General features: G+C 53.9%; 1 protein-coding gene across 5 annotated transcripts in view; it reads right to left on the reverse strand.

The window, feature by feature from the left end:
- The window catches only part of TRIM9 (tripartite motif containing 9), a 74,255-nt gene that overhangs the window by 25,187 nt on the left and 29,218 nt on the right, over window positions 1–19,850 (reverse strand). For all 5 annotated transcript variants that reach the window (XM_071557204.1, XM_071557201.1, XM_071557203.1 and 2 more), the window contains exons 2-3: window positions 7,075–7,170; window positions 6,518–6,640 (exon numbers count right to left, since the gene is read on the reverse strand). In XM_071557204.1, the coding sequence (XP_071413305.1) occupies window positions 6,518–6,640; window positions 7,075–7,170 (219 nt within the window). The remainder of the gene's footprint in view (window positions 1–6,517; window positions 6,641–7,074; window positions 7,171–19,850) is intronic.

Below are 19,850 nucleotides of genomic sequence, written 5' to 3' on the forward strand. Positions count from 1 at the left end.
TGCAGCTTAAATCTCTGTCTGGCTTGCCTGGGATAATGAATTTGTGAGCCTCTCCCTGCCAGAGCCCATTGCCATCTGCTCCCTCCAGCCAGAAACAGCCTCCAAGAAACAGCCTTTGCTTGGTGAAGACATAAGTAAATGTTTTGTTTTTTAACATAAAGGTGGTTAAAGAAACAGAAGGGAGAGGCTGTGGAGTCCCCAGCCTTGGAGCCACTCAAAATCCAAGGAGAGGCAGCCTGATCCAGGGGCACCCAAAGCTGTGACTGCAGCTCTGTCCCAGCCCACACCTTTGGCCTTTCCAGAATCTGTGATCCCTCAGGGATCCAGCACAATCCACCTGGAGAACCAGGGCATGAAACAGCAGTTTAACTGCAGCACCTCCACAGCAGGAAAGGCAAGAGTGGAAATGCATGTTCCCTTCACCAAAACCAAACTGTTTTCAAGGAAAGGAGAGGGATCTTCAGTTGGGATCTAGTGGGGCTTCATGGCTTTACAGCTTGGAAAAGAAACTGGACACAGACAGGAACAGAGAGACTCCATTAATCACTGTTTGTAAAATTAAAGGTTTGAGAAGTAAGACATAAACATCTCCCACACCTTTGATGGCCTGGTCTAAACCCAGTGGGGTCAGGGAAGCTGAAATGTTTTCCAAATGGCCTCAAGCATCCTGTGGTTCTCCTCCTGCCTGTGGGATTTCTACTCCCTGTTACCTCAGTAATGAAAAGTGTGTCCATGAAGAGACGTGGAGGTGAAATCTGGAAGTTCCTCAGGCCTTGGACTCGTGCAAGAGGCTGTGCTGGGCTGAGGGGCATCCTCAGGAGGCCTCAAAGGGCTTGCAGTATCCACCAGACTGCCAGGAAAATCTGGCACATCTCCATGGTTTTGGAACACTTCCAGGGATGGTGATTCCACCACTGCCCTGAGCAGCATTTTGGGGGAAGAATTTCCCCTGATATCCAATTTAAACCTCCCCTGGTGCAACTTGAGCCTTTTTCCTCTTGTCCTGTCACTTGAGAGCTGGGAGAAGAGCCTGACCCCCAGCTGGCTCCATCCTCCTTCCAGGTAGTTGGAGGGAGCCTGGCTCTTCCCAGTGAGGGGATTTGGGAAGCTCCACACATTCTGTGTGTGCTTGTTTCTACCAAATACCACTTGCTTTTCCCTTTAGGTGCCAAATGAGGCAGCAGCCAGAACCTGGCTGTTAATTACAGCCTATAAAAAGGATTTTTGGGAGCATTCCTAGCAGTTCACTACTACCTTAAAATAGGATATTTATTTCAAGAGCTTTTCTTCCCTTTAAGGTGACATTAAGTATAATTTCCATGTCAATACAGCTCCTAGAAGGCAATAACACCTGCACTTGTCTCTACTGAAATGTCTCCCTCACCTTCTTTATTTTTTTAGTTTTTGGGTTTTCAAGGCACTCAACATTCCCAACACCTGGGGTGAGTCCTGCTGGGAATGCCACATGGAGGACATGGAGATTCCACCCATGGACAGGGACAGTCACCTATGGGGATGGAGGGTGGTGGTACAGGTGATGCTGTGGAAAAATCCCAGCTGGAAAACTCCCCAGGCCAGACCCTGCTGGTTTGATTGGGATGAATCCCACAAACACATGGCCTGTGAGAGGAGCTTTTCCAGGTGGATGTTTCCATGGTGATTTGCTGCTGGGAGAGGAGGCTCAGGCTGGAGCTGGGAAAGGCAGAGCTGCTGTGTCACCACCACCAGTGACCTAATCCAACAGGGGACACCAAGTTTCCCTTGGAAACTCCTGATTGCAACCCCTAAAGAAGGGCCATGGACCAGCATTTCATCTCTGGAGATCCAGGGCTAAGGACAAAAGCCTTGGTGAGCATTTCCTGTGTCATCAAAATGTGCCAACTCCTGTTTGCCCACATGGGCTCCGCAGCCAAAGCACGGGGGTGAAATCATGGAGCAAAGAGACATCCTATGGCCTGAGGGCCAGAAAAAGACTGGAATGATCCACCACACTGCTGAGAGCTTAAGGAGGTGCCTGCAGAGCTCAGTCCTTGTGTGCTGTGGGCTGAGCAGAGATTTTTTCCTGGGACAACACCAGAGGGAAGCCTCTGTGTCCCCTGCACAAACCTGTCTGTGCTGGAGGGCACCATCCCCTGGGGAAGGCCACGCTGCTCCTTTGGGAACCAGGGACAGCAGTGAGGAGGGCAGACAAGGAGGTCTGTCCCAGAGTGGTGCAGGTACCTGGGCCCAGTGCCCCTCTAAGTGTGAATTTTTAAAGCCCAGTTTCTCAATCTTGAATCCAAGTGTAGTGGGAGGTTGGATAAAGGCAGGGAATTGTCCCTTCCAAGCTCATGTCCTCACAAGCCTCTCCCTGCTCTGGAGTAATTAGTGCTGGCCCACAGGCAGCCCTGGATTGGTGCCTGTCTCCATGGAATGTGTGTCAGGACAAAGTAGGTCAGTCCCAAAGCCAAGCTCACCCCAACTCCGGGCGCCGCAGGAATGGCCACTTGGGCTCCAGTGGGAAAAGCACCGGTGGCCCCGTGCCAGGCTCTGTCCCCCCTGTGCCTCTCCTCCTCCCTCACATGGTGCCACACCATGCCAGGAGGGCCAACATTCCATGGGCAGGAGCAGCAGCCCATGGAGAATCCGGCTGCTGCCAGGATGCTGCGGCTCCGCGCCGGCTGCTGGAGCAACTCCTTTGGATCTCAGAGGGCTCCACGGTGGCACAGCCAAGTCTCACCCATCCTCCATCTGCTCATGTCCTCAGCTGACATGGTGGGGGGACAGGGCAGTGGCAGAGGGACATGCAGGCCTGGCAGGAATGCTCTGGCCTGGTCTCACAGAATCATGGAATCAGTTGGGTTGGAAGAGACCTCCGAGATCATCAAGTCCAACCCTTAATCCAACCCCACTGTGATCACCAGATCATGGCACTCAGTGCATGTCCAGTCTCACCTTAAAAACCTCCAAGGTTGGAGAATCCACCCCCTCTCTGGGCAGCCCATTCCAATCCCTGAGCACTCTCTCTGCAAAGAATTTCTTTCTGCTCTCCAACTTCAATTTCCCCTGGCAGAGCTTGAGCCCATCGTGCCCCCTTGTCCTATTGCTGAGTGCCTGGGAGAAGAGACCAACCTCCACCTGGCCAGAACTTCCCTTCAGGCAGTTCCAGACAGTGCTGAGGTCACCTCTGAGCCTCCTCTTCTCCAGGCTAAACAGTCCCAGCTCCCTCAGCCTCTCCCCACAGCACTTGTGCTCCACTCCCTTCTCCAGCCTCGTTGCTCTTCTCTGGCCCCGCTCCAGCCCCTCAATCTCTTGCCTCAACTGAGGGGCCCAGAACTGAACACAACACTCAAGGTGTGGCCTCCCCATGGCAGAGTTCAGGGGAAGGGTCACTGCCCTGGGCCTGCTGGCCACGCTAGTTTGGCTCCAGGCCAGGATCCCATTGGCCTTCTTGGCCACCTGGGCACACTGGTGGCTCCTGTGGGAAGTGTTGAACTCTCAGTGTAAATCAGCAGCTAAAATCGTCCTGTGCTGATGTGAACATCACCCAGGACAAGGCCCACAGTCCCACAGGAGAACCCAACAAGGGCCCAACTTGTACACAATGCAGGAAGAGATGGCACTGAGCACCACATGCTGGGGAAGCAGGAGGTGGGAGGTGGCCCCTCTGCTGCAGGGTTAGCCCTGCTCAGTCCTTCCTGCCACCCTAGAAGGATTCCTGCTCCATCTGCAATACCCCGAGTTGGAAGGGACACACAAGGATCATCCAGTACAACTCCTGGCCTTGCACAGACACCTCAACAATTCCACCCTGTCCCTGAGTGTTGTCCAAACACTCCTGGAGCTCTGGCAGCCTTGGGGCCGTGCCCACTGCCCTGGGGAGCCTGGTCAGTGCCCACCACCCTCTGGGGGAAGGACCTTTCCCTGAGATCCAACCTAAACTGTCCTAACTGTCTTCTCCCAGGCACTCAGCAATATGACAAGGGGGCACGATGGCCTCAAGTTCTGCCAGGGGAAATTGAAGTTGGAGAGCAGAAAAAAATTCTTTGCAGAGAGAGTGCTCAGGCATTGGAATGGGCTGCCCAGAGAGGGGGTGGATTCCCCATCCCTGGAGGTTTTTAACCTGAGCTTGGCCGTGGCACTGAGTGCCATGATCTGGTAAAGGGACTGGAGTTGGACCAAGGGTTGGACTTGATGATCTTGGAGGTCTTTTCTAACCCAATTGATTCTATGATTCTGTGATTCTAACACATCTTCATGCCATTCCCTCGAGTCCTGTCATTAGTCATGAGAACTTCCAGCATTCCAGAGCCTCTGGGCAAAATCTGGGGGCTTTGTTATCCCCCTCAGCCTCGGGAAGCTGTTGGGATGTCCTGTTGGGAAGCAGCTGCTGCAGTCACAATGCTGCTCCTTTTTCTGCCTCCCTGCATGCCCTGACCCTTGGAGTGAGGCCCAGCCTGTGTCCAGCTGGAGCTGCACGTGCTGCCTTTGTCTGGGGGGTTCCTTGGAAGGGGCAAAGGGGATTCTGTGGGGGTAATCTGGGCAGCCCTTTCCCAGAGGGAAGGACGAAGGTACCCCCAGGACTGAGACTGTCCTGCACCTCTGTGCCATCTGCAGCCTGTGCAAGCAGGTGAGACTCTCTCCATCCCTGTCCCCAAACCAGAGGGGAAGGATGTGCATCCACCAGGAATGTGTGACCCAGCCTGATGATTCTGGAGCCACAGGAGGCAAATCTCAGTGTGCAAGACTCCAGCTGGCACCAGGTGGGTCAGGACTGCAAGTCTCAGAGCATGGCAGCACCACTGTGTTAATCACTTATCCCCTCCCATCCCTGCAAGAATTAAAAGGGAAAAATCAAATAATTTCAGGCTAAAAATCTACTCCATGGGATTCAAAGCAGAGGGAGCAGCTTTGGGATTTTAAACACCAGCTGCTGGGATGGCAACTTAGGCAAACATTCCTGGCTGGGAGGGTGGGCAGGCCCTGGCACAGACTGCCCAGAAAAGCTGTGGCTGCCCCATCCTGGCAAGTGTTCAATGGATGGAGCTCTGAGCAACCTGGTCTAGTGGAAGGTGTTCCTCCCCATGCCAGGGGGGTGGAAGGAGATGATCTTTAAGGTCCTTCCCAACCCAACCCATTCCATTATTCCAGCTGGATGCAGCTTCATGTGTCACATCTCTCAGAGCACACAGAGCCCTTCCTGCCCTTCCTGTGGCACGTGGGGATCTCCAAGAGCTCAGTCTTTCAGGGAGAGAGGCTTGAGGTCTGATTTAAAAGCCCAGCCTGAAATCCAGGGGCTGTTCCTTAAGGCCCAGGCCTGGCTGATGACAATTCCCAGCTGGTAATGAGTGTGGCTGGGGGTGGGATGGAGGCAGGAGCAGGCAGTGGGATGCAGATCCTTTCCTCCGGCCAAAAAGCGAAAGGCCCCCGCGGGTTGTGCTGAGCAGGGGAATTGCTTTGTGCTGCCTGGCTTTGTGAGAGTTTAATTAACCATGCCCTGAAGGGGGTGAGGGGAAGGGAGCCCACCAGGCACTGGGGGTCCCCTCTGTGCCATGGCTCTTTGGGGTTGGGCTTTGTTGTTGGGCACTGAGAACTGATGGTGGGCTCAGTCCCACAGAGCTCCCATTGTGCAGCTCCCCATGGAAATGTCCTCACATTGCCCATCATGACTGGTGGTGTTCTCCCTGATTTTAGGCAGGTCCAGGAATCCCTCTGGGAGCTCCAAGGGTGGCCCAAAGCAAGGCTGGTGGGGATGCAAGAGGAGCCAGAGAACAGAGAGAGAAATTTCCAGCCAGAACCCTGAAATGACCTTGGAAGAGGGACTCTGGAATCAAATATTGGTGTGACACACCTCAGCTGGAGCCCACCAGTGATGGCCAGGGTGCAACTACCTTATCCAACAGATACTGGGCATGGCTACACCTGTTCCACTGCTCCCAGGTGAGATTTGGCCCTTTGCTTCCCTTCCCAGCCCCAGATCAGCTGCAAAGACGTGGTGTGGTGGCTGCAGGAATGACACAAACCAGCTCATCTTGAGGGTTCCATCTCTGCTCCCTCAGCACCAACAATCTCAGTGCAACCACCACCCCATGGCCATCAGGTGCTCACCAGGCACATAAAATAAAGAGTAAATCCTTCTCCTGCCTGGTGACCAAAGTGGCATCTCATGACACCAAGAGCCCCAGAAGTTCAGCTGAAGGCAGCAGAAGTTACAGAGCCCCAGCATCCTGCAGGATCATTCCAGTAGCTTGGAAGCCACACAGAGCACGGAGAAGGTAATTTTCCAGCCTGTTCCTATTCCAGACTAATAATTGGCCCAGTAATGGCATCATTCAGTGGGAATCACCTGAAGGAAGCAACACTTTGCTGAGGGACATGCTGGGAGCGGGCTGGGCATCTGCAGGGAGATGGAACTCAGCACGTGAAGAAAGAGTGGTTTCCCAGTGACTTTCATGCTCCTCCCCAACAAACAGCATCCCAGTTCTCATTCCCATCCAGTGCCAGCACTGGAAGGAGCTCTCTGAGCACCTGAGCTCACCTTCAGCTTGTGCTCGTGTTCCTTGTTGACCCGGGACAGCAACTGGGCTTTCCTTCTGTTGAGGGCATCAATGAGGGCATCACACTGGGCCACCAGGCAGGCCTCGAACTCCACACTGTTCTCCTGCAGGGCAGAGGGACAGTCACAGCCCAGGAATGTCCCCAGTGCAGTTGGGAACCCGGATTTCCCTTTTTAATGATGCCACATGGATCAATTGTGTGTGTGTAGCTGCACCACTGCAACCCACAAACCCCCAGTGTTGGCACAAGGGAACCTCAGAGGGGTCATGGAAAACGTGGTGGTGGCAGGTGAGGAACAGGCTTGGCCCATCCTGCCACATCCCTGGATCTCCCCATGGCACAGATGGGAAGGGCTGGGGTCTCTGCTGCTCCCCCCAAGGCACCAGCAGTTTTGGGAGGAGCAGATTTTGGGAGGGTTGAGGGAGGTCACATGAAAAGTCACGTGTGGGGCCCTTTGGGAGAACACCCAGCAGAGGATGGCAAAGGGCAGCTCCTCCTGGTGGGAAGGGGCAGTTCCTCAGCCAGGACACACCGTACCTGGATTTGCTGCACCATGTTCCGGAGTTGGACCAGGAACTCTTTTGCTTCCTTGGCTCTGTCTGACAATCCATTCAAGGCCTGGGAAAGTTGGCTCTGCAGGGAGAAGAGAGAGCAAGGTCATTTCCATGTCCAGGACTCATCCATCACCCTGGATGAGTGTGAGATTTGGGCTGGGAATGCCTTCAGCATCCCACAGAGTGCAGGGGAAAGAAAAGGAGGCTTAGCCATCCAGAATGGATGCCCTGGCTTTGGGAAGCAGATATTCAGTGTCCACCTCTTCCACAGGCTTCCCTGGGGGGTCAGGGACAAGCCACATCCATGCTGGGTCTCCAGGTGAAGGCAGTCACTCCCTCCCTCCCCTGGATCTGTGCTCTCCAGGGAGTCAGACAGCAGGAATCCTGTAGGACCTGCCCCATGTCTGCTGAGGGTGATCAGCAGAAGGAGACAAATTGCACAGGTCAGGCCACCCAAATGAGCCTAAAACTCTCCCAGAAATGAAGGTAAAGCAGGTCCTCCACTGCCAGGCCAAATCCTGACTGCTCCTTTCTCCTGTGGATACAGGGGTGGGAATGCACCCCCACATGATTATTATTATGGTAATAATAATCATCATCTTAATCAAATGCCTTTTCATTTCCCTGGTATTTTCTGAACATTAACTCAAGAATCTTCCCCTTTTGCCTTGATTCCAGGAGGAGTTGTTATCTCAAGAGCCCAGCAAATCACCCTCCACAATTTACCTCTGGGTAAATTCTGCCTCTTTTGTGAGCTCCAAATTCCCTGTGGGTTTTGAGGGGTGAGTTTTCTTTGTGGCAGGCACAGAAGGGAGCCCAGAAGGTGCCCTAAAAAACTCTAAAAATCCTACTGGCTCATCCCTCCTGTGATCAGGATGTTGGCACTGGGTTGGCAGGAGGTGGGATGGGAGAGGGGAGAAGGGGAGGTGATGGTGCAGCAGGGCCTGCTGAGGTGGTGCTGGGCTGAAATCAGGAACAAAAAGCAGAATTGCTGTCAAAGGAGATGCTGTAGCAAATGAATGGCAAGCATTCAATGGCCCAGAAAATGACCTCACTGCTGCTTCCCCTGGAGATGTTAATCCAACCCAAGTGACTCCTGCATTTCCCTGGTAATTTATCGTGCCCCAGTCCTTGGGATGTGGAGCTAATCAGAGAATGCATCTCTAATAAAAATGGCACTGCTAAGCCAGCTCAGCAGGTCTGCCCAGCCCTCCTCCCTCCTCCTCCAGCTGCAGGAGGGGGAGGTCAGAGCCTGAATCCACAGGGACAACCCAGCCCTGCCCCTGCAAAAGCCTCCACCTCCCTCCACAGCCCTCCTGGATTTAGGAAGATGCCCCTTAAGCCCAGCTTAGCAAAGGTGGTTTGCTGAGAGCTGCAGAGCCCCGGTCTCCAATAACACACACAATTAATGGAGAAAATCAGCAGGGGTTGGTTATGTTTACAAGCTCCTCATTAAAACTGCAGCATGGTGGGGTTTTTTTTCACCCTTTAAAGTCTTTAGAAGGCTTTTTTCCCCATTAACATACATTTCAGAAAGGGGTTCTTTATATCAACATAATTCTTTGAGGTTTTCCTAATGGGCAAGCTTTTAAATGAGGTCTTAAAATTTAATGAGAGCTCTGGCATGCCAGTGTGCATTGTCCATGATTCCTTCACCCTGGGCACACCCAGACTCACAGCACAGTGATTCCCATGGCACAGCAAGCTTGGAATCTCCACAAAGAGATGGTCCAGAGAATCCCTCCCCAGGTCTCACTGCAAACCCCTTCCCACCTCTGCCCTTCCCTCCACTCAAAATGCCAACAGTGCCAGCAGAGGAGGGGCATCAGCTAGTCAGGAAAGTGTAATTTTTCCCTAATTTTAAGCTTGGTGAGGTTCACCTGGTGAGGTTGTTCTGTGTTCTGTTTCCTGGCATGGAAAATGGGGTGCCAAGACCAGTGTGCCCTGCTCAGAGTGGTCATACAATCATGGAATATCCTGAGCTGGGAGGGACCCCCAGGGATCATCCAGGTCAATCCCTGGCCCTGCACAGACACCCCAACAATCCCTCCCTGTCCCTGTCCCGTTGTCCAAACCCTCCTGGAGCTCTGGCAGCCCTGGGGCTGTGCCCACTGCCCTGGGCACTCACTGAGGGAACTTCCAACCAACTCCTGCCTCTCCCAGCCCTTGGGAAGGAAGTTGGTGCCTCCAAGGAGTTCTCAGCCAAGAGCTGCAGGTTGTTCTTGCCCACAGGGCTGGATCCACGGGAAGCTGCAGCTTGGGATGGTGTCCTGTGTTTCCCAGAGCCCAGAGGGAGCAGCCAGGACCTTTTCCTCCTTCTCCATTCCAGCTGGACCCAGTGACCCCCCCAGAGCTCCCAGCAGTTGCAGCTTCCCCTCTGGCCCAGCAGCCCTGGCTGGGGACTGTGCTGGGAGACCTTGGCTGGTGGGAAAGACTCACACTGTGGGTCTGGAGCTTGGAAGAGCCGTGGAGAAAAGCAGAATAAACTGTTCCCCAGTTCATCTCCATGTCCATGGATGTTCTTCCCTGTGTATTCTCCAGGATCCACTGACAGAGGATCATCCAAACCCTCCTGGAGCTCTGGCAGCCTTGGGGCCGTGCCCACTGCCCTGGGGAGCCTGGTCAGTGCCCACCACCCTCTTGGGGGAAGGACCTTTTCCTAATTTCCATGAGATGCTCCAAAGGACTCATTCCTTTGATGTCTACCAGCACTTCCAGAAGAGGCACTGCATCCCTGCTCCTGGACCACAGCTTGGATCTGGCAAACTTTCTCTGGATGAATTTTGCCTCCCCCTAATCCCACCCATCTGTGATGTGCAGCCAGAGCTGGCACTGGCCAGTTCCTGTGGATGGGTGGCCACAGGGTCCTCACTGGAGCTCTAGAGCTTGGCTTTTTATCAGCACAAGCTTCGTGGTGATCTCCAGGATGGATTCCCATCATTCCAAGGCTCTCCAGAAGCAGGGACACATTCCTGGACCCATCCCTTTTGGAACAAACCCCTGCCCAGCTCTCCTGCTTCATCCCTGCTGCTCATGGCAAGAGTCACCCCAGCTCAGTACTGTGAGCCTTCATTAGCCCACTAACAAAGGTTAATTAATGCCACACACCAATGGAGGGTGGATGGGACTGTGCAGGGATTCATTCAGGGCAGTGCCAACGTGATTCACAACCTGTGCCACAGGAAAACAAAGTCCTTTTGTTGGTTGTTATCATGTTAATAACTCAGAGGAATTAATTCTACAGGTACCTCTGGTGACCCCTGGAGCACAGCCAGGCTTTAATGCCTCCTGTCACCTTGGAGAGGGATTTAATTCTCCAGGCACAGAGGGAATCACAGGTTTCCCCCAAGTGTGTGATCGACATGGAGGGAGAAGGAGGTGGAGACTCAAGAGGAGTTGCAGAATCCCAGAATGGTTTGGGATAGAAGGAACTTTAAAGACCATCTCGTTCCAACACCAGTTGCTCCAAGCTTTGTCCAATCTGGCCTGGGACACTTCCAGGGATGGGGCAGCCACAGCTTCTCTGGGCACCCTGTGCCAGGGCCTGCCCACCCTCCCAGCCAGCAATTCCTTCCCAATATCCCACCTATCCCTGCCCTCTGGCAGTGGGAAGCCATTCCCTGTGTCCTGCTGCTCCAAGCCCTTCTCCAAAGTCCATCTCCAGCTCCCTTGGAGTCCCTTTAGACACTGGAGCCCTCTACATGGGAGCAGAAGGTTGAAGGACCTCAAGCCTTGTCTCCTTCTGTGCCAGATGGCAGGAAACAAGAGCTGCTGATATTTCTGACACAGGCTGGAAGGATTTCCCCTCCCTGCAAAAAGCTGGAATGTTGCACTTTGCATCTCCACGTGAAAACAAAACCCTTTGGGGCTTTTTGGGGTCAGGAACCTCGCTCTGGGGACACTGTCCAGGGGATCATGCACTGAGTCCAACCCTCAGCAAGCACAGGCAGGGGAATTAATGAGTGTGAAATGAAGAAAAATCCCATTTAACGGCGCCTTAAAACCAAGAGAATTTATTCTTTGCGGAAAGCTGGCCCCTTTTTCAATGCTCTTGTTCCAAGGCTGTAAGAAGAGACCTCTGTGATTCACATTAGCATTAATGGGAGCTAAGCATTTAAATCTCTGTCCCCAGAGCACTTAGGAGAGAATCTGTCCCCTCTTTGTGCTCACTAATAGCTCCATAACCCTCCTCCTTCCCAGGCACGGCTGACAAAGGGATTTCTGTCACTCTCTGATTCTCCCTTGTCCCAGTGCATGGATGAGCACAGCCGGTGCAGAAGGCTGAGGGCTCTGTAGGGCTGAGCACGCTCCAAGAAACAGAGAAAAGCATCATTTTAACTCTGCCTGGTTGGGACTGCTCTGGTTCTCCTCCTGTCTAACCCAGCTGCCAGTGATGGAGCTCCTCCAGCTTTACCGTGGGGCGAGGAGGGAGTTGGGTTGGTTATTTTAGGAGGTGTTGGGTCCTGCTGGGCACTCTGTGTGACAGCTCCACCTGGAACACTGAGAAAAGCAGCCTCAAGTTCTCTAGAGTTGGCCACCCCAAAGAGTGACTTGTTTCAAACCCCAGCTCCATTGCAGGCTCTGGTTTAGGTTGGAAAAGCCCTCCAAGATCAAGTCCAACCATCCCCCAGCACTTCCAAGGCCAACACTGCCCCGTGTCCCCAAGTGCCACATCCACATGGCTTTTAAATCCCTCCAGAGATGGGGACTCCACCCCTGCCCTGGGCAGCTGTGCCAAGGCTGGACAAAGCTTTCCATGAAGAAATTTTCCCCAATATCCAATCTAAACCTCCCCTCATGCAATTTGAGGTCGTGCCCTCTCCTCCTGTCCCTGTGCCCTGGGGCAGAGCCCGACCCACCCCTGCTCCCCGTCCTGGCAGGGATTGCAGAGCCAGAAGGCGCCCCCTGAGCCTCCTTTACTCCAGCTGAGCCCCCCCAGCTCCCTCAGCTGCTCCAGACCCTTCCCCAGCTCCATTTCCATCCCTGGATACGCTCCAGCCCCTCAGTGTCCTTGTCATGGGCCCAGAACTGCCCCCAGGACTGGAGGTGTCTCAGCAGTGACAGCACAGGGGATGGTCACTGTCCTGATCCTGCTGGACATGCCACTGCTGATCCAAGCAGGATGCCCTTGGACTTCTTGCCCACCTGGGCACATCTGGGCATACCTGAGCTCATGTTCATGGGCTCTCAACAAACATCAGACTCACCAAAACTCATCCCTGAAGATCTCTTGGCCGCACACCAAGAGCCCAGAACCTGCTGTGACATCCCAAGCATTGCAACCAGCCTGTTCCTTCTCTCCTTCCAACCAAGGTATCTCACAGCCAGTTCCTCCACCGGAGAATCCATATGGAGGCAGACCAGGAACAAGCCCTGGTCAGAAAAGGTCCTTTCCCCACTGTTCTCCTCATGCCCTCCCAAGGATGAGGAGCTGCCACAGATGCTGGAGTTGAGCTCATGTGCTTCTTTAATTAAGGCACAGGACCTGCAGCCTTTGAATCTTGAGGCCAGATCACTGGACCTGATGCCTGACTAATTAGAATGGGACGTTTAATTAAAACTTGCATTCAGTCAGGAAGCTGATGAAGCTGAACTGCTGCTAATTGGCTGTTGGCTCCAGTCACGAGAGCCTGACTTTGCTGCCTCTGAAAAGAAACAAGGAGCTGTTGCCTGGGCTGAACCTGCCCCTGAAGGTCAGACAGAGCCGTGTCCTGGGGTCCTGCTGGGGCTGGTCCTTGGACACTCCCAGGGATGGGGCAGCCACAGATGCTCTGCCCAACCTGAGCCAGGGCCTCCCCACCCTCACAGCCAACAATTCTTCCCACTATCCCTCTTAATCATGGGAAGTCATTCCCCCTTGTCCGGTCACTCCAGGACCTTGATCCAAGTCCCTCTCAGCTCTCTTGTCCAGGGCCAGGTAAGATGGGGCTTGGAGCAACCTGGTCTAGTGGAAGTTGTCCCTGTCCATGGCAGTGACATGGAATGAGATCACAGAATCATAGAATTGATGGGGTTGGAACAGACCTCCGAGATCATCAAGTCCAACCCTTGGTTTTGAAGGTTCCTTCCAACCCAAACCATTCCTGATTCCACAATTCTACCACCTTAGCTCCAAATATCGGTAACTGAGCCAAAGCAGGTGACAGGAACAGGACATGGATCTGAATTATCCCTCTTCCAACACTGCACCATTCTGCTGCTGAGCATCAGACAAAGCTCCAGCTCAGGTTTTCCTGGTTTCTCACGAGAAGGACGTGCTCTCAGCCTGACAGAAAGCTGCAAATAGAGCAACAGATGGAAGAGCCTACGCTTGTCATCAGCAGGACACACAAACACACACACACAGAGCCAGGTTTGTGAGCACAGATCCCAGGGGCAAACTGCAGGGCAGAAAGGAACCTTTGGGAATGGTTCATCTCCCTCCCCTGCTGCAGACAACGGGGGCTTTGCTTCTCCATTGAAGTTATGCCAGGGAAACTGGGGTGTGCAGGAGGAAGAGGGAATGCAAACTGTTTGCATGGAGCAGCCCCTGGGAGAGGAGCTCCTTAGGGTTGGATGCTCCTGCTGCCTCTGCCGTGGCCTGGAGGGCAGCTGGATCTGCAGAGCAGATGATCCTCCACCTGATCTGCATCTCTAGGCCAGGCCTCTGCAGAGAGGATTAACTTGGGAGCAACATTATTGGCATCAGAATTAATTCCAGGGCATGTGGAGTCTCTGGAAGGGGCAGAGATGCCATTGCACCTGCTGCTGTTAATCCTGGGACCTGCTGGAGCCTCCTGGGGGAAGGAAGCAAAACCCCTGGTAGAGCATGAGGAGGGAGGACACCCCAGATGGGGACACCTTGGTGGTGGTGACACCCAGGATCCCCACGGGTGAGTTCCAGCCTTTCCAGTGCAAATGGAGGGATGTGGTGGGTCTGGGATGCCCAAGGGTCCAAACCAGGATGGGTGCAGAGCACCCAGACCTCACCCCTCTGCAGTGCTGAGGGCACTCACAGCCAGCAGCAGGTGCTGAGGGTGCTCAGCACCCCTGGGCACACGGACTGTGTTTTGTGCACATGGAATTTGCCTCCTGCAGCCTCCTCCTTCCTCTCCTCTCCCACCCTTCCCCCTGTCCCTGTGCAGCAACACAGCAGACACACATCCCCAAAGCTGGCAGGGGGGAGACTCGCTCCAGAAGAGACTGTGGACCAAGCCAGGATGGAGACAGCAAGAAGTTCAGCTGGGAAAACACCTCACATCCCTGTGCAGCCCTCCCTGAGCTGGGGGAGGTCATGCAGTGGGGTTTGCCCCATTCCACATCCCAACTCCAAACTGCTGCCCACCAGCTGATAGGATTTTGTTAAAGCCACTCTTTTTTTTTTTTGCTGCCATTGATAACAGAACAGCAAAGAGCAGAAATCACTGCCAAACCCTTGGAATTTGGAGGCTTTATCAGCTCAGCCCAGGTGGTTTTTATTCAGACCCATCCTGTGTTGTTTATCAAAGTGAAATGTTGCACATGGACACACATCCCGAGGAGCTGCTGGTGTTTGGTTGGGTTTGAGGAGAGCTGGGCATGGCTGGGACCTCAGGAGCAGCCCCTGGAATACCCTTGTGAAGGGGAGAGAGCTCAGGTGAGGAGGTGGGGAGAGCAGCTTGTCCCACAGGAACCTGGATGTCACCAGGATGTCTGCACTGACCAAACCTGTGTCCATCCCATTTCTGGGCCCACACCCCACTTCTGATCCTTCTCCTGTACTCAGCACTGGTGAGGCCACACCTTGAGTGCTGTGTTCAGTTCTGGCCCCTCAGTTGAGGGAAGAGATTGAGGGGCTGGAGCGGGGCCAGAGAAGAGCAACGAGGCTGGAGAACGGACTGGATGTGGCACTGAGTGTCCTCTTAAACACCTCCAGGGACAGAGAATCCAACATGTCTTGATCCAACCCCACTGTGATCACCAGCCCAGGGCATGGAGTGCCCTGGGCTGGTGATCACAGTGGGGTTGGATCAAGGGTTGGACTTGATAATCTCAGAGGTCTCTTCCAACCCAACTGAGAAGAGAAGAGCAACGAGGCTGGAGAAGGGACTGGAGCACAAGTGCTGTGGGGAGAGGTTGAGGGAGCTGGGGGTGTTTAGCCTGGAGAAGAGGAGGCTCAGAGGTGACCTCAGCACTGTCTGGAACTGCCTGAAGGGAAGTTGTGGCCAGGTGGGGGTTGGTCTCTTCTCCCAGGCACTCAGCAATAGGACAAGGGGGCACGATGGGCTCAAGTTCTGCCAGGGGAAATTGAACTTGGAGAGCAGAAAGAAATTCTTTGCAGAGAGAGTGCTCAGGTATTGGAATGGGCTGCCCAGAGAGGGGGTGGATTCCCCATCCCTGGAGGTTTTTCAGCTGAGCTTGGCCGTGGCACTGAGTGCCATGATCTGGTAAAGGGACTGGAGTTGGCCCAAGGGTTGGACTTGATGATCTTGGAGGTCTTTTCCAACCCAATCCATTCTGTGATTCTGTGGAATTTCTTTCTTCCCTGGGATCCCCATCCCACCACATCATCCCATATGGTGGTGATGGCAATAACCAGCCTGGAGCTGAAGTCCCCAGTCCCGATGTGCCCTCCTTGGGTGCACAGATGTCCCAGGCCACTGGCTTTGTTCACACAGACACAAGTGCAGAGTGTTCCCTCAGCAGGCACAACAGATTCAAAAGCTCCAGCCTGGAAGTAAAACAAGGATATATTCTTTTCAGGCATGACCTTACTAAAACCCTTTCATTGCCTCCCATGTGGCTGCAGGATTCCCTGGCCTGGGCAGGCTGGGGCTCTGCCTCCTCCCAGCCTGCCTGGATGCAGGTTGGATTTATTGTGTTGGATTTCCCCTGGTCACAGGGACATCCTGCACAGTGGCCATGTCTGTCAGTCCATCTGTACCAGCACCTTCCCAGTCCCACCTGGCTGCCCAAAGCCCCTCACATGCGGCACCCTGAGCAGCCTCAGCTTTTGGGGATCCTCCCTGAAAAGAGACTTTTAATTTTCTAAAAATGACCTGCTGTGACTTGGTCACAACATCAGCCAGCACTGGAGACACTGCTGGGAACAAGAGACTCAGAATAAAAACAGCATTTTTCCTCTTTGACATGGATTTTAATACAAAGAATAGTTATGTCAGAATTGTGAAAGAAGAACTCCAGCCTCCAACCCCCTGCCAGGAGCCACATGGATGACAGCCTGGCTGGGATGGCTGGGAGGCTGCAGGGACAGGTCACACGTTGCTGCTTCCACGCCAAAATGGAACAGCAAAGTGTTTTGTTCCTGCTGAGAATCCTTGTGTTCATTTGAACCTGCCATTCCCTGGATCCCAGGCTGGCTCTGGCCAGGCCAGCTGGTGCTCTGCAGCCTGAAAGGATTTCTCAGCAGGATTTGGGAGGAGCCTGTACAAGGAAGAAGACCTGACCCCTCCAACTTGCAGCATTCTTGTTCTTTAACCCATTTCTTCCAAGGGCAAACAACGATGGGAAACCCTCCAGCAGAAGACAAGGCTGCCAAGGGGCCTGTGAGATAACACACTTCCAAAAATATGGGGACACCAGATGAAGTTATTGGACTTCACTGGAGCTGCAGAGACTTTCTGCATCTCAAGCACTGCTGTGGGATCAGCCTTGCTTTACACCTTATCCCCCTGGAAAAGGGCAGATCCAGGATGATTCCTCACAACCTGACAAATCGTAGAATCGTTAAGGCTGGAAAAGACCTCCAAGATCAAGCCCCAAGTTTGTTGAAGCTGACAAAGGCCAGTTTTGCCCACAAGGACACTCACTGAGGATCGATTCATGTGTGGCAACTTGCTTGGCTGTCCCTGATCCTTGCACTAAACAAATCCAGGAGGTATGGAATCATAGAATCATAGAATGGATTGGGTTGGAAAAGACCTCCAAGATCATCGAGTCCAACCCTTGGGCCAACTCCAGTCCATTTACCAGATCATGGCACTCACTGCCATGGCCAAGCTCAGGTTAAAAACCTCCAGGGATGGGGAATCCACCCCCTCTCTGGGCAGCCCATTCCAATCCCTGAGCACTCTCTCTGCAAAGAATTTTTTTCTGCTCTCCAACTTCAATTTGCCCTGGCAGAGCTTGAGCCCATCGTGCCCCCTTGTCCTATTGCTGAGTGCCTGGGAGAAGAGACCAACCCCCACCTGGCCAGAACTTCCCTTCAGGCACTTCCAGACAGTGCTGAGGTCACCTCTGAGCCTCCTCTTCTCCAGCCTAAACATCCCCAGCTCCCTCAGCCTCTCCCCACAGCACTTGTGCTCCAGTCCCTTCTCCAGCCTCGTTGCTCTTCTCTGGTCCCGCTCCAGCCCCTCAATCTCTTGCCTCAACTGAGGGGCCCAGAACTGAACACAACACTCAAGGTGTGGCCTCCCCAAGGCAGAGTCCAGGGGAAGGGTCACTGCCCTGGGCCTGCTGGCCACGCTAGTTTGGATCCAGGACAGGATCCCATTGGCCTTCTTGGCCACCTGGGCACACTGTTGGCTCCTGTTGAGCTTCCTGTCCCTCAGTCCCCCCAGGTCCCTCTGCCTGGCTGCTCTCCAGCCACTCTGTGCCCAGCCTGGAGCACTGCAGGGGGTTGGGGTGGCCAAAGGGCAGGACCTGCACTTGGCCTTGTTGAACTCCATCCCATTGCAATCAGCCCATCTCTCCAGTCCATCCAGATCCCTCTGCAGAGTCCTCCTGCCTTCCAGCAGGTCGACACTCCCTCCCAACTTGGTGTCATCAGCAAATTTGCTGCTAATGGACTCAATCCCCTCATCTAAATCATCACTAAAGATGTTAAACAGGTCCGGACCCAACACAGATCCCTGGGGACACCACTGGTGACCAGCTGGATGCAGCTCCATTCACCAGCACTCTCTGGGCCCTCCAGCTCCTGACCCAGCAGAGGGGACACCTGTCCAAGCCATGGGCTACCAGCTTTTCCAGGAGTATATTATGGGAGACAGTGTCAAAGGCCTTGCTGAAGTCCATGCAGACACATCCACAGCCTTCCCCTCATCCACCAGGTGGGTCACCTGATCATAAGAGAATGTCCTGGGCTACTCCTGACTGTGGGGATGTGTTGAAGATGCTCTGTCCTTGCTTAGATGTAGGATGTAGTCCTTGCTTTGCCTTTTAGGGGAGAAGAAATGTAAGCACCTATTAACAGCCCTTTGATATCGTCCAATTAATTCCTAATTTGCTTCATTAACACTCAACAACAGCTCATCTCAGCTTTTCCCTGGCAAAATCTAACAGGCATTCCTTTGAAAGCACAGACAGAACTGCTGGATGTGTTACAGGAATGCTGGGAAAAAGCTGCTCCCTGTGCACAGGTACAGAGAGGGGCAAACAAAGGAAGGGGAGAAAACAAACGAGGCCAAATCAGGTGGATTGAGTGAGTTGATGCTGAGGTTCCCTCTCCCTGTTTCAGGACACTCTGGACTCTCCCTTGCCTGCTCCTGCTGCAGCTCCACTGCATTGGGTGTGATCCTGGGCTGCACCTTCCAGGCTGTGTCCCTGAGAGGAGTCACAGCAGCTCTGCACAGGGAGATCAGGGTGGAAATGCAGGTTGAGAGAACTCCAAATCCATGTTGGAGCTGCTGTTTTTCTGTGCTGAACCATTTCCATTTCCACATCCTGGTCTGGGTGGCAGCATCCCTTGGAGTCTTGTAACCTTGACACTGATTGAGTCTGGCTTTTTTGGGCTGTGAGCCTTGGCAGGAAGGTCCTCAACTTTGCTACTGGCTGGTTCATACAAGCAGGAGTAGGATGAATTCCTCCCCATCATTCCCTGTGGGACAGCTCAGGGCAAGGAACTCAGCTACCAGCTGGGATGCAGGAGGGCTCTGCAGAGGGATCTGGAGAGACTGGAGAGATGGGCTGATTGCAATGGGATGGAGTTCAACAAGGCCAAGTGCAGGTCCTGCCCTTTGGCCACAACAACCCCCTGCAGCGCTCCAGGCTGGGCACAGAGTGGCTGGAGAGCAGCCAGGCAGAGGGACCTGGGGGGACTGAGGGACAGGAAGCTCAACAGGAGCCACCAGTGTGCCCAGGTGGCCAAGAAGGCCAAGGGGATCCTGGCCTGGATCCAAACTAGCGTGGCCAGCAGGCCCAGGGCAGTGACCCTTTCCCTGGACTCTGCCTTGGGGAGGCCACACCTTGAGTGTTGTGTTCAGTTCTGGGCCCCTCAGTTGAGGAAAGAGATTGAGGGGCTGGAGCGGGGCCAGAGAAGAGCAACGAGGCTGGAGAAGGGACTGGAGCACAAGTGCTGTGGGGAGAGGCTGAGGGAGCTGGGGGTGTTCAGCCTGGAGAAGAGGAGGCTCAGAGGTGACCTCAGCACTGTCTGGAACTCCCTGAAGGGAAGTTCTGGCCAGCTGGGGGTTGGTCTCTTCTCCCAGGCACTCAGCAATAGGACAAGGGGGCACGATGGGCTCAAGCTCTGCCAGGGCAAATTGAAGTTGGAGAGCAGAAAATAATTCTTTGCAGAGAGAGTGCTCAGGGATTGGAATGGGCTGCCCAGAGAGGGGGTGGATTCCCCATCCCTGGAGGTTTTTAACCTGAGCTTGGCTGTGGCAGTGAGTGCCATGATCTGGTAAAGGGACTGGAGTTGGACCAAGGGTTGGACTCGATGATCTTGTAGGTCTTTTCCAACCCTATCGATTCTATGATTCTGTGATTCTATGCCCACAGCCAGCCAAGATCCAAATGGGATCCTGGGGACACATCCCTTCCCCTCTGGAGCCCTCACAGGCA

The sequence above is a fragment of the Pithys albifrons genome, chromosome 6, assembly GCF_047495875.1.
Source record: "Pithys albifrons albifrons isolate INPA30051 chromosome 6, PitAlb_v1, whole genome shotgun sequence".
In the NCBI taxonomy this organism is placed as follows: domain Eukaryota; kingdom Metazoa; phylum Chordata; class Aves; order Passeriformes; family Thamnophilidae; genus Pithys; species Pithys albifrons.